The sequence below is a fragment of the Oncorhynchus kisutch genome, linkage group LG14 (genome assembly GCF_002021735.2).
Source record: "Oncorhynchus kisutch isolate 150728-3 linkage group LG14, Okis_V2, whole genome shotgun sequence".
NCBI classification, from domain to species: Eukaryota; Metazoa; Chordata; class Actinopteri; order Salmoniformes; family Salmonidae; genus Oncorhynchus; species Oncorhynchus kisutch.
Window position 1 is genome coordinate 84,419,720 of NC_034187.2, and position 15,464 is coordinate 84,435,183.

Here is a 15,464-nt window from a genome sequence, read left to right on the forward strand (position 1 = left end):
GGACACGTGCGTTTGAAGCACACTTGGCACACCAGTGGGGTTTCCAAATGACTGGGGACCAATAGGAGGGGAAAGGGCCAACACACAGACATTCCAGAAAGATCTATTGCTAAATCGTCGTTGGTAAAACACAGACTATCACCCTTCTGGCTGTCACCAAGTATTCCCGACTCTCGACACTCCCTTGTGCTCACACACACATACATGTTGTTGCTGCATGGAACCTGTGAATAGTAACACTCCCAAAAAAAAGAAGACATCTTGTAGGGCAATGTGGATATTTAAAACCGTCAGGTAGCCTGATAGCCATCTGCAAAATAGAGGTAGTTAGATAGATAGTTACAGCAACAGATGCCACAACGAGGGAATTCTCAACCAAAACAGCTGAATTGAAAGAACCTAGAGCCCACAGATGGGAGTTACGTCTGCTTTCCTCAGTTCTTTCCTTCGTGATTCGTTCAGAGGGATGAAGTTCACAACCAAACAGGAGAAAAGAGAACACACATGAAGCTCTCGAAGGCTAAAATGTGACTGATTTGATATGAGAACCGGTAAAAATGGCACGTACCATGGCAGCATTCGTCCGAAGCGTGTCCAGGGAGAGCGGGAGACCATGAAGCCTATGATCGGGTCCGTCACAGCATCCCAGGCCCTCCCCACGAACAGGATGATCGACGCATAGAATGGGTCCAACTTGAGGGAGGAGGAGAGGAGGAGAGAGAGAGAGAAAGGTTAGAGATATGGATGAATGGTTAGAACTAAAAAAAGGACCAGGCTGGGAGACGTGATGGAAACAGGTCCAACTGAACTGACAGAGGCGGCTCATTTGAAGCAGAAAGCGGCCATGTTGAGTCAGTCCTGTGGGCTACTGAACGTTTTAACAGGAAACCACAAGATTACAAAAAGACTATGTCTAGAGAGCCCAAGGAGGAGATGACTCCATGAATCCTACCACCTGTTTAGGGAGGTTACACTTAAACGTGCACTATGCAGAAACCGCTTCACCATTTCCTGGTTGCTAAAATTCTAACAATTTCGTCACAACAAGCAAGTTTAGAGAATCACTGTACCATCTAAACCGCTGTGAATAATAAATATAAATATAATTTAACCACAAATATTATTGTTTAAACTGGTGTTTGAAACCTTTTTACAAAAATAAATGACAAAAAAAACGAATAACTCGAGAACAGGAAGCATAGACAGTGGATAGAACAGATCTATGACTTCTTAGAGACTTGTTTTCAGCAAGAATTACAGATCTATAACTCATTTTCTACATGAATTTAGTCAGCTCTCCCCCACAAAAAAATTGCCTCTTCATCACTGATCTCAGCAGTTGGGGGAGTTGGACGCCATCTTGCCCTCAACATCAAAATTCTACTTAGGCGCAGAGTGGAGTCAGTCTAGCCGACCGTTCTCCCCAGGCCAGAGGAGTCAGTCTAGCCGTCCGTTCTCCCCAGGCCAGAGGAGTCAGTCTAGCCGACCGTTCTCCCCAGGCCAGAGGAGTCAGTCTAGCCGACCGTTCTCCCCAGGCCAGAGGAGTCAGTCTAGCCGTCCGTTCTCCCCAGGCCAGAGGAGTCAGTCTAGCCGTCCGTTCTCCCCAGGCCAGAGGAGTCAGTCTAGCCGTCCGTTCTCCCCAGGCCAGAGGAGTCAGTCTAGCCGACCGTGTTCCCCAGGCCAGAGGAGTCAGTCTACTCAACCTCCCAAGCTCTGGCTAAGTCTCTGTGAGCATTTTGATCCAGTCAGGTCACAACCCACCACTGAGTTAATGACTACAAAACTTAATCTGAGTCCCAAATGGCACCCTATTCTCTATATAGTGCACTACACCCCCGGGCCAGAGGAACCGGCCTACACCCCCGGGCCAGAGGAACCGGCCTACACCCCCGGGCCAGAGGAACCGGCCTACACCCCCGGGCCAGAGGAACCGGCCTACACCCCCGGGCCAGAGGAACGATGGGTCCCAAATGATACCCCGTTTCCTATACAGCGCACTTACTTTTGCCCAGATCCCTATGGAATCCTATTCCCTATATAGTGTACTAATTTTGACCAGAGCCCTATGGAATCTTATTCCCTATATAGTGCACTACTTTAGACCAGAGCCCTATGGAATCCTATTCCCTATATAGTGCACTAATTTTGACCAGAGCCCTATGGAATCCTATTCCCTATATAGTGCACTAATTTTGACCAGAGCCCTATGGAATCCTATTCCCTATATAGTGCACTAATTTTGACCAGAGCCCTATGGAATCCTATTCCCTATATAGTGCACTAATTTTGACCAGAGCCCTATGGAATCCTATTCCCTATATAGTGCACTAATTTTGACCAGAGCCTTATGGCTAGCGCCCTGAATAGAGAGTAAGGGTGCTACTGACTGAAGACTCACCTGTGCCACATCCAGTAGGTATATCTGGAGGAAGAAGCCCAGCGCACAGCCTGTGATCTGATAGGGCGCTCCTCCCACCGCATAGCACAGCTTGTTGCATATGGACAACCTGTCGCACTGCTCACGCTGGGAAAGACAGGGGGGAAAAAAGGGGTTTATTCATTACCGACATGGTTAACAGTTTAGTTTGTTAGGATCCACATTAAAAAAAGGTGGAGGAATGCGCAATGCATGAATGTTGCATTAATTCATTCCTTAAATAAATAAATAAATAAATAAAATGTTTCATGCAATAGCTTAGGCCCTGAATGCCAGTCTGTTGTATCAATGGGGTTTGCTACTGCAAAGCAGAAACAAGATGACACCCAGGCTTCCACAGAATGGATTGATGCAATAATGAGTCTTGTAAAAAAAAAAAATATGTTTCACATCAGACACCAACTGAACTTTGTTGCAGTCTGACCCTCAACAGAGTCACAAACCAACAAATAACTAAACAGCTCTAATAGAGGGAATTGTAGACAAAGTAGGGTGAGGGGGATACAGTATTGTTACGCCAATATGTTTTAAAGACATAATACATTTTTTTATCAAAAACCATAATGTATAACATTTCCTATACAGTGCCTTGCAAAACATTAATCCCGTCTTGTTTTCCTATTTTGTTGCATAATGTAATTTTAAATGTTTTTTTATTTATTGGAATGAATGTAAATGGACACAATATATAATATATTCAAAACTGGTGAAGTAAAAAAAAAAAAAAATTGTTTCAAAAATTCTAAACAGAAAAGTGTTGAGTGCATATGTTTTCACCCCCTTTGCATATGTATTCACCCCCTTTGCATATGTATTCACCCCCTTTGCATATGTATTCACCCCCTTTGCATATGTATTCACCCCCTTTGCATATGTTTTCACCCCCTTTGCATACGTTTTCACCCCCTTTGCATATGTATTCACCCTCTTTGCATATGTATTCACCTCCTTGCATATGTATTCACCCCCTTTGCATATGTATTCACCCCCTTTGCATATGTATTCACCCCCTTTGCATATGTATTCACCCCCTTTGCATACGTATTCACCCCCTTTGCATACGTATTCACACCCTTTGCATACGTATTCACCCCCTTTGCATACGTATTCACCCCCTTTGCATACGTATTCACCCCCTTTGCATACGTATTCACCCCCTTTGCATATGTATTCACCCCCTTTGCATATGTATTCACCCCCTTTGCTGTGAAGCCCCTAAATAAGATCTGGAGAACCAATTACCTTCAGAAGTCACATAATTAGTTAAATAAAAGTCCACCTGTGTGCAATCTAAGTGTCACATGATCTCATATATACGTTCTGAAGCAAACGGCACCATGAAGACCAAGGAGCTCTCCGAACATGTCAGAGACAAAGTAGTGGAGAAGTACAGATCATGGTTGAATTGTTTAAAAAATATCAGAAACTTTGAACATCCCACAGAGCACCATTAAATCGATTACCCCCCAAAAAATGAAAGAATATGGCACCACAACAAACCTGCCAAGAGAGGGCCGCCCAGCAAAACTCACGGACCAGGCAAGCAGGGCATTAATCAGAGGCAACAAAGAGACCAAAGATAACCCTGAAAGAGCTGCAAAGCTCCACGGCGGAGAATCTGTCCATAGGACCACTAAGCCGTACACTCCACAGAGCTGGGCTTTACGGAAGAGTGGCCAGAAAAAAATCCATTGATGTGGGAGACTCCCCAAAAATATGGAAGAAGGTACTCTGGTGAGATGACTAAAATTGAGCTTTTGGGCCATCAAGGAAAACACTGTCTGGTGCAAACCCAACACCTCTCATCACCCCGAGAACACCATCCCCACCGTGAAGCATGGTGGTGGCAGCATCATGCTGTGGGGATGTTTTTCAACTGCAGGGACTGGGAAACATTGTCAGAATTGGAGGAATGATGGATGGCACTAAATACAGGGAAATTCTTGAGGGGAACCTGTTTCAGTCTTCCAGAGATTTGAGACTGGGACAGAGGTTCATCTTCCAGCAGGACAATGACCGAAAGCATACTGCTAAAGCAACACTCGAGTGGATTAAAGGGAAACATTAAAATGTCTTTGAATGGCCTAGTCAAAGCCCAGACCTCAATCCAATTGAGAATATGTGGTATGTCTTAAAGATTGCTGTACACCAGCAGGAACTTGAAGGAGCTGGAGCAGTTTTGCCTTGAAGAATGTACAAAACTCCCAGTGGCTAGATGGGGCATGTCTCTATAAGCTTGGCACAAGAGACTTGCAGCTGTAATTGCTGCAAAAGGTGGCTCTACAAAGTATTGACTTGGGGGGGGGGGGGGGTGAATAGTTATGCATGCTGTTTTTTTTGTCTTATTTCTTGCTTGTTTCACAAAAACGATGTTTCATCAAACTGGTAGGATACAAATGCCCCCCCCCCCAAAAAATATATATATATTTTTTTTTTATTCCAGGTTGTAAGGCAACAAAATAGGAAAAGTGCCAAGGGGTTGAATACTAAGCTATTGTATTTGTCTTCATGAAATGGTAAGCCAACAGGATTGTAACACTTATTTCCATGACTGATTAGAAGTTGTTTTCCATGACACCAATTCGCAATTCATATAAAATAGTAATAAATATAGAATTGTAATATATTGCTAAGTATCGTGAAAATATTGTATTGTAAGTTCCCTGGCAATTCCCAGCCCTACTACAAAGTGATCCAACTAACTGGACAATGTGTCAATAGCTTGAAACAATTAGTGCAAGGTGTATTAACTTATGTAGAAACACACTGGCCAAGAAGAAAACTTCCTAGAAAATGCAGGAACCCTAGGAAGAAACGTAGAGAGAAGAACCTGGCTTTGAGAGATGGCCAGTCCTCTTCTGGCTGTGCTGGGGGATAATGAGGGGGAGTACATGGCCAGATCGTTCTTCAAAGATGTTCAAATGTACATGAATGACCAGAAGGGTCAAATAATAAAATCACATCAACTTATTTGCAGAGCTAGCCTAAGTATGATTGGATCTACGGTCTCTTTGGCTTAGCATTTAGCAGGCTCTCTTTATAATGGTGATAGGGGGGTATTCTGCTTAGCAGCCTAATCCAAAACAGTCCCTCTCCCATCCCTCCCTCCCTTGTCTGTTTTACTCAAGAGTTCTGGTTTCCAGATCTACCATCCAGCTACAGAACAGGAGGACCAGTGCTGGGATGGGGGCTACAGAACACACCCACAGTAACAGGAAGACCAGTGCTGGGAATCTGGGACAGAGAGGCATTTTGTCACGAGACGGTCCCACGACAGCGTGAGAACAGTGTAACCCAATTATTCTGCATCTGTCTCCACAGGTTGTAGACTGGAACCTTTCCCACCTCGATACCAATCACCCTGTCCGCATCTGCACCTGTACATAGCCCACCTATAATTTAGCCCAAACAACTACCTATTTCCCTACTGTATTTCATTTATTTATTTAGCTCCTTTGCACCCCATTATTTTTATTTCTACTTTGCACATTCTTCCATTACAAATCTACTATTCCAGTGTTTTACTTGCTATATTGTATTTACTTTGCCACCATGGCCTTTTTTTGCCTTTACCTCCCTTATCTCACCTCATTTGCTCACATCGTATATAGACTTGTTCATACTGTATTATTGACTGTATGTTTGTTTTAATCCATGTGTAACTCTGTGTCGTTGTATCTGTCAAACTGCTTTGCTTTATCTTGGCCAGGTCGCAATTGTAAATGAGAACTTGTTCTCAACTTGCCTACTTGGTTAAATAAAGGTGAAATAAATTACAAATTTTAAAAATCCCAAACGGTACTCTATTCCCCATTCATAGTGCACTACTTTCATATCAATTCCCTGGCATGAGTGACCTGACAGACTGCCTCCAGAATGGCACCGTATTCTCTACATCACTCTATGGAGCCTGGTCAAAAGTAGTTGGAGCCTGGTCAAAAATAAATACAAAATGGCCAGACTGGTTAGTGTGTCTCCTCACAGGGTTGACACAATCCCCTGGCGAGAACAAGGGCCTTTCTGCACTTCTCTGGCAGGGAACTTCGCCAGGTTGGCTAGCCAGCTTGAAAGGGAGCCCTCAACGTTTGTCAACCAATAGGCAGTCAGGAGCACAGGCACCCACACCCTCTTCCTAAGCCAATGAAAAGGGCTCTCTGTGGCCGCCACCCGGTTTACGAGGATCCTGATTGGTGGGATCTGAGACGTCACCTCATTCACACATAGGGGGAAAACACTGGGTACTAAGAACTGCAGGGAACATAAAAGTTTATTTGTGCCCAGGTCCCAAATCAATCCTTATCCTCTGCTAGACTAAGTGGAGTTGCCAACACATCTAGATTTTCAGGGCAAGTTCACAGGCCATGAAACAAATTCTAAATAAAACAACTCCTGTGTCTAGTATTGTTTGTAGTTTGGATCTGGTTAGACACATGAGTCACTGTGTGACCATAAACGTCAGATAACCAAGGCTGTTGACGCACCAACACATTCTTTCAGTGACAATTTGTTGTTCTGACTGAAAAAAGGAGCCTCTCTTAAGCCTAGGCTAACCACAGGGACATTAAGGCATCTTTCACAGTGTTGTGGACTGACTCACTGACAATATACAATAACTGGCCAAACACTAGGTTTTAATTCAGGTCAAACACCAATGGTATTGCACAAGTGTAACGGATGTGAAACGACTAGCTACTTAGTGGTGGTGTGCGCTAAATAGCGTTTCAATCGGTGACGTCACTTGCTCCGAGACCTTGAAGTAGTGGTTCCCCTTGCTCTGCAAGGGTCACGGCTTTTGTGGAGCGATGGGTAAACGATCCTTCGAGGGTGAGACTGTTGTTAATGTGTGCAGAGGGTCCCTGGTTCGTGCCCGGGTATGGGCAAGGGGACAGTCTAAAGTTATACTGTTACACAAGGTTGAATCTTTCGAAACCAAAACCGTGCCAACCCATGACATGCATTTCCCAACAGACTTATTGGGACTGCTACCCTACACATTACCCATGTCAAACCTGTCTGTCTGGCACACAGACTTGAATACGAGTCCGGAAGGAGAGTTCACAGTCTAGCCAGACATCTAGGTATTTGTAGTTGTCCACATATTCTAAGTCGGAACCGTCCAGAGTAGTGATGCTCGTCGGGTGGGCATGGAACGGTTGAAAAGCACGCATTTAGTTTTACTAGCATTGAAGCTCATTTGGAGGTTTGTTAACAAAGTATTCAAAGAAGGGCCAGATGTATACAGAATGGTATCGTCTGTGTAGAGGTGGATCAGGGAATCACCCGCAGCAAGAGCGACATTGTTGATTATATACAGAGAAAAGAGTCGGCCTGAGAATTGAACCCCGTGGTACCCCCATAGAGACAGCCAGAGGTCCAGACAACAGGCCCTCCGATTTGACACACTGAACTCTGAGAAGTAGTTGGTGAACCAGGCGAGGCAGTCATTTGAGAAACCAAGGCTGTTGAGTCTGCCGATGAGAATACGGTGATTGACAGAGTTGAAAGCCTTGGCCAAGTCGATGAACACAGCTGAACAGTATTGTCTTTTATTGATGGCGGTTCTGATATCATTTAGTACCTTGAGCGTGGCTGAGGTGCACCCGTGACCAGCTCGGAAACCGGATTGCACAGTGGAGAAGGTACGGTGTGATTCGAAATGGTCAGGGATCGGTTTATTGACTCGGTTTTTGAAAGGCAGGGCAGGATGGATATAGGTCTGTAACAGTTTGACCACGGCAGCTTTCCAATCTTTAGGGATCTCGGACGATACAAAAGAGAGGTTGAACAGACTGGTAATAGGGGTTGCAACAATTGTGTATTGGTTCCTGACTTTCCTGAAAAGTTGCATATCGCGGGGACAATTCAATGCTAGTGCAGTCCGTCACAGGATGTTTTTGTGCTGGACGAGGTCAGTCAGGTCTGGAGTGAACCAAGGGCTATATCTGTTCTTAGTCCTACATTTTTTGAAAGGGGCATGCTTATATAAGATGGTGAGGAAATTACTTTTAAAGAACGACCAGGCATCCTCGACTGACGGGATGAGGTCAATATCCTTCCAGGATACCCGGGCCGGGTCAATTAGAAAGGCCTGCTCGCAGAAGTGTTTCAGGGAGCGTTTGACAGTGAAGATGGGTGGTCGTTTGACCGCAGACCCATAGCTGATGCAGGCAATGAGGCAGTATTTGGAGGGAAAGTTGGTCAGGGTAAAATCTAGGAGTGTGCCCATGTTTACGGATTTAGGGTTATACCTGGTGGGTTCCTTGATAATTTGTGTGAGTTTGAGGGCATCTAGCTTAGATTGTAGGACTGCTGGGGTGTTAAGCATATCCCAATTTAGGTCACCTAACAGAACAAACTCTGAAGATAGATGGGGGGGCACCCATTCACATATGATGTCCAGGGCACAGCTGGGAGCTGAGGGGGGGGGGGGGGGTCTATAACAGGCAGCAACAGTGAGAGACTTATTTCTGGAGAGATTCATTTTTAAAATTAGAAGCTCAAACTGTTTGGGCATAGACCTGGAAAGTATAACAGAACTTTGCATGCTAACTCCTCCCCCTTTGGCAGTTCTACCTTGTTGGAACATGTTGTAGTTGGAGATGTAAATCTCAGAACTTTTGGTAGCCTTCCTGGGCCAGGATTCAGACAAGGCAAGGACATCAGGGTTGGCAGAGTGTACTAAAGCACTGAGTAAAACAAACTTAGGGAGGAGGCTTCTGATATTAACATATGCAAGGCTTTTACGGTTACAGAAGACAACAAATGAGAGCGCCTGGGGACACGCAGGGTCTGGGTTAACAAACCTGTCTGTCTGGAATGTGGGCCTACACTTGTAAAGGAGTTAAATTTATTGGAAACTGCAGAACATGGGCATCCAATTTCTACTGCAACAGTGAAACCTTCCTGTGCAATCAACCTCTAGAGAAAGAGTGTGCAATAACCCAGGGCTCGACCTTAACCCAGGGCTCGACCTTAACCCAGGGCTCGACCTTAACCCAGGGCTCGACCTTAACCCAGGGCTCGACCTTAACCCAGGGCTCGACCTTAACCCAGGGCTCGACCTTAACCCAGGGCTCGACCTTAACCCAGGGCTCGACCTTAACCCAGGGCTCGACCTTAACAATTGGCCGGGACAAGAAAAATAAGTCTGACAAGGAGAATATAGACTGAGGATGCACTGTCAACTCCCAATCTCTTCACGGAGACACTGTCTATCAGGCTTCAAGTGGCCTATAAAGATTAGGCGGAAATTAATTGAGCTGCGAGTGGCTCAACTGAAGTCTCTCATCCCGTGTCCTGCAGTTTTACCTTCGTTTTCAGGTGTGTGTAGCCTACTCTTGTCAGTGTGATCTCTGTGTAAATAAAATGTTTCGACAAACATCAAAAGCTGGTCAAAGCGCTCATTCAAACTTTAGAAAGGCACCAGACAAGCTGGTCAAAAGGCACCAGACAAGCTGGTCAAAAGGCACCAGACAAGCTGGTCAAAAGGCACCAGACAAGCTGGTCAAAAGGCACCAGACAAGCTGGTCAAGGCACCAGACAAGCACCTAATCGGTCCAACACCACCCAACCTTGAACCAGTTGCTAAAAAAGCCAGTATAGGAGGATAAGACAATTCATTCCGACCTGGAAAGAGGAGTTTATTTCTGCGTGCAGTTTGAAGATAGTTGATAACTTGCATTATTGCACTAACATCATTACACAACTATCGGTTAGGCATTTTTCTTAATTAACGTTAAGGATCCCAACTTCATTTTTTATTTATTTTACGATTCGCACCACTAGTATACACCAAAATCAAGCATGGAAGCGCTCATTCAAACTTTAGAAGAAATCACAGCTCCAGCCCGGGTGAAATGACACGTAGCCTCGCTGCTTGTGTTAGCTACATCGAGCAAGACGCTCCTCTGACACGGCGTAGACTACTCCTATGTTTCCAACCCCCAAAAGCCACATTACAATTCATATATATCCGAGGGGACGGTGGCAAAGTCATATATATATATATATAAAAAAATGTATTGCCTAAACCGCATAGCTATTTCTAATCACTTATATAACCTACGCTATTCTCAATAGGTTTTTCCAAAGCAAAACGCATCCTTGCCGTAAATAGCTATAGTTAATCATTTTCAATGAATAAAGGGAAGACAGGACGGGGTTTGGTGCTCGCCTTGCGGAATGTAATTGAAACGTGGTGGCTGCTGTCATCAAAGCCGGTGGAAATAAAACTGATTATAGTTTATCATCAATAACTAGACTAATTGATTATGCTGAACGTATAAAAAGTTAGACATGAGAATGTTGACAAACCGTTCCATCTCTTTGGAATCGCTGTTCAATCAAAGCCGTCTTCCTCTCCAGTTTAGTTCAGGTTGTACATTCATGCATACACATTTACTGCTAATATTGTTGTTCATAAAACTATACATTAATCAACTTACCTTCCCAGCTAATTTGACCACATCTGGGTTGACCGGTTTATTCGTTAATAAACTATTGTTGGAATATTGATCGGCGCCTTCTCCTTTTGCCATCACTTTACGGATAAATAACCGTTTGAAAAACAAATATGATACTTAAAAAAAAATGTAAACGTCGTTTTAAAACACAAATCGGTTACACCTTGTGAGATCCGTTCAGACTACACATGTGAAAGTTTACGACTAGGAGTGTACCATGATGTAGCAGTAGGACCCCGCCCCTTACCGGTCAGTAAGATTTAACCCCGCCCACAAAGCTGGCGGAGACTCAGACCAAGTTCTAATATGGAATTTATGTAACCTTTATTTAACGAGGCAAGTCAGTTAAGAACAAATTCCTATTGACAAATGACTGCCTACCAAAAGGCCTCCTGCGGGGACGGCGGATTAGATTAAAAATATATTAAATAAAAATATAGGACAAAACACATCACGATAAGAGATACAACGCAACACTACATAAAGAGAGACCTAAGACAACAACACAGCGTGGTAGCAACATGACAACAACAACAACATGGTTTCAACACAAAACATGGTACAAACATAATTGGCCACAGACAACAGAACAAATGGCAAGAAGTTAGAGACAACAATACATCACGCAAAGCAGCCACAACTGTCAGTAAGAGTGTCCATGATTGAGTCTTTGAACGAAAAGATGGAGATAAAACTGTCCAGTTTCAGTGTTTGTAGCAGCTCGTTCCGGTCACGAGCTGCAGCGAACTGAAAAGAAGAGAGGCCCAGGGATGTGTGTGCTTTGGGGACCTTTAACAGAATGTGACTGGCAGAACAGGGGTTGTAATGTGGAGGATGAGGGCTACAGTAGATATCTCAGATATTAGAAGTTAAGGAAATATTATCATACTGTTTATAGATTGTGTAACACAGGAGGTTGGTGGCACTTTAAATGGGGAGGACAGGCTCGTGCTAATGACTGGAGCAGAATTGTTTATTAAATATAACCTTTATTTAACGAGGCATGTCAGTTAAGAACAAATTCTTATTTACAATGACAGCCTAACAGTGAGTTAACTGCCTTTTTCAGGGGCAGAACAACATGTTTTTATCTTGTCAGCTCAGGGATTTGATCCAGCAACCTTTTGTTACTAGTCCAACAATCTAACCACTACACTACCTGCTCTAACCACTAGGCTACCTGCTCTAACCAATACGCTACCTGCCTCCCCCCAAACATTGGTGAAATGGTATCAAATACATCAAACACGTGGTTTCCAATGGCCAAGGACTGAAATGTTTGTCCGTTTTAACACATTTATCCTGGTAATGTAAAAACATGTACGTGTGTTTTAAGATATAGTAAATAGGTCATCTCTAAAAAAATCACTACATACAACTACACACTGTGAACCAGAGATACCACGTACCCTGGTCTGGCCTAATACAAACCGTAAGCTATACAGCAACGTTGATGTTTTCCAGGACATTCTGCAGTAGAGCAAGTAGATGGTGAGCTGTATACAGCCTTGTGATTCTGTATGTTCTATTAGTGACACCTGGTTATGATATGAAGGGTATGTTCCCTAGCTATGCACATATACACTAGTAAGGCTCCCGACTGGTGCTTGTGGTCTAAGGCACTGAATGTCAGTGATAGAGGCATCACTACAGACACTGTTTATATTTCTGTAGGTATTTTTTCTTAAAACTGCATTGTTGGTTAAGGGTTTGTAAGTAAGCATTTCACTGTAAGGTCTACCTACACCTGTTGTATTCGGCGCATGTGACTAATACATTTTAATTGATTTAATTTGGTTCGATCCCGGGCTTCATCACAACCGGCCTTGATCAGGAGTCCTATAGGGCGGTGCACAATTGGTCCAGCGTCATCCTGCTTAGGAGAGGGGTTTGGCCGGGGATAGGCCGTCATTGTAGAATAAGAATTTGTTCTTAACTGACTTGCCTAGTTAAATGAAGGTTAAAAAAATATATTTAAAAAATGACACACACCACAGGCGGCTGGTGACACCTTTAATGAGGAGGACAGGCTCATATTAATGGCTGGAATGGAATCGTATCCAACACATCACACACATGGTTTCATTGTGTCTGATGACGCTCCCAACGCTCCAATCCAGCCATTGTTATGAGCCGTCCTCCTCTCAGCAGCCTCCTGTGACTCAAACACTGTGACTTTGAACATTGGACTGTGTGTTACTGAGGATCACGGAGGGCCACGTGGAGAGTAATGTAGTTCACACACACACACACACACACACACACACACACACACACACACACACACACACACACACACACACACACACACACACACATACTGTAATGTCAGCCAGCTTCTTGGAGAGAGTAGTTAATCCATAAATGAACAGAAATTCCTTTGCCCTAGTGAACAACTTTTCACTGACCTCTGTAACGCCAACTCTACACTCAAGTTCAGGCAGAATCAGACCATATCAGACCATGGGTTCAAGTACTATTTGAAATCTTTTAGCATTGGCTCTGGCCTGCATCGAGTACCAGAGGTTGACAGTCTTTTGGGGATATTCAATTGGTCCATAAATCCAGGCAAGCTCAATCAAGCACAGATCAAGTATTTTAAATGATTTCAAATTTGCTTGAACCCAGTTGAAAACCATATATTCCCAGAGTCAGACTGGGCCATATAGTCCCAGAGTCAGACTGGGCCATATAGTCCCAGAGTCAGACTGGGCCATATAGTCCCAGAGTTAGACTGGGCCATATAGTCCCAGAGTCAGACTTGGCCATATAGTCCCAGAGTCAGACTGGACCATATAGTCCCAGAGCCAGACTGGACCATATAGTCCCAGAGTCAGACTGGGCCATATAGTCCCAGAGTCAGACTGGGCCAAATAGTCCCAGAGTCAGACTGGGCCATATAGTCCCAGAGTCAGACTGGACATTATCGTCCCAGAGTCAGACTGGGCCATATAGTCCCAGTCAGACTGGACCATATAGTCCCAGAGTCAGACTGGACCATATCGTCCCAGAGTCAGACTGGACCATATAGTCCCAGAGTCAGACTGGACCATATAGTCCCAGAGTCAGACTGGACCATATAGTCCCAGAGTCAGACTGCACCATATAGTCCCAGAGTCAGACTGGACCATATTGTCCCAGAGTCAGACTGGACCATATAGTCCCAGAGTCAGACTGGACCATATCGTCCCAGAGTCAGACTGGACCATATCGTCCCAGAGTCAGACTGGACCATATAGTCCCACAGTCAGACTGGACCATATAGTCCCAGAGTCAGACTGGACCATATAGTCCCAGAGTCAGACTGGACCATATAGTCCCAGAGTCAGACTGGACCATATCGTCCCAGAGTCAGACTGGACCATATCGTCCCAGAGTCAGACTGGACCATATAGTCCCAGAGTCAGACTGGACCATATCGTCCCAGAGTCAGACTGGACCATATCATCCCAGAGTCAGACTGGACCATATAGTCCCAGAGTCAGACTGGGCCATATAGTCCCAGAGTCAGACTGGACCATATAGTCCCAGAGTCAGACTGGACCATATAGTCCCAGAGTCAGACTGGACCATATCGTCCCAGAGTCAGACTGGACCATATCGTCCCAGAGTCAGACTGGACCATATAGTCCCAGAGTCAGACTGGACCATATCGTCCCAGAGTCAGACTGGGACCATATCATCCCAGAGTCAGACTGGACCATATAGTCCCAGAGTCAGACTGGGCCATATAGTCCCATACTGTTTCTGATCTTTCACTAAAGTTGCAATACATTTGATAACAATGTTGCAAAAGCTTGCAAGGGAAGCCATGTTGAAATATAATCTACAGTGCATTTGGAAAGTATTCAGACCTCTTGACTTAGTTACAGCCTTATTAAAAATGGATTAAATTGATTTTTTTCCTTATCAATCTACACACAATATCCCATAATGACAATGGGAAAAACAGGTTTTCAGAAATGAAAAAGGGAAATACCTTATTTACCTTATTTACATAAGTATTCAGACCCTTTCCTATGAGACTCGAAATTAAGCTCAGGTGCATCCTGTTTCCATTGATCATCCTTGAGAAGTTTCTACAACTTGATCGGAGTCTACCTGTGGTAAATTCAACGGATTGGTCATGATTTGGAAAGGCACACACAGCTGTCTATATAAGGTCCCACAGTTGGCAGTTTTATGTCAGAGCGAATACCAAGCCATGAGGTCGAAGGAATTGTCTGTAGACCTCTGAGACAGGATTGTGTCGAGGCACAGATCTGGGGAAGGGTACCAAAACATTTCTGCAGCATTGAAGATCCCCAAGAACACAGTGGCCTCCATCATTCTTAAATGGAAGAAGTTTGGAACCACCAAGACTCTTCCTAGAGCTGGCCGCCCGGCCAAACTGAGCAATCAGGAGAAGGCCTCGGTCAGGGAGGTGACTGATGAAACTCTTTGGCGTGAATGCCAAGCATCACTTCTGGAGGAAACATGGCACCATCCCTATGGTGACGCATGGTGGTGGCAGCATCATGCTGTGGGGATGTTTTTCAGTGGCAGGGACTGGGAGACTAGTCAGG

General features: G+C 44.5%; 1 protein-coding gene across 1 annotated transcript in view; it reads right to left on the reverse strand.

Moving 5' to 3' along the window:
- The window catches only part of LOC109883185 (sodium-dependent lysophosphatidylcholine symporter 1-B), a 37,147-nt gene extending 26,021 nt beyond the window's left edge, over window positions 1-11,126 (reverse strand). Inside the window, exons 1-3 of the mRNA XM_031789093.1 lie at window positions 10,882-11,126; window positions 2,399-2,524; window positions 569-693 (exon numbers count right to left, since the gene is read on the reverse strand). Of these exons, the coding sequence (XP_031644953.1) occupies window positions 569-693; window positions 2,399-2,524; window positions 10,882-10,974 (344 nt within the window). The 5' untranslated portion in view covers window positions 10,975-11,126. The remainder of the gene's footprint in view (window positions 1-568; window positions 694-2,398; window positions 2,525-10,881) is intronic.
- Window positions 11,127-15,464: the final 4,338 nt, after the last annotated feature.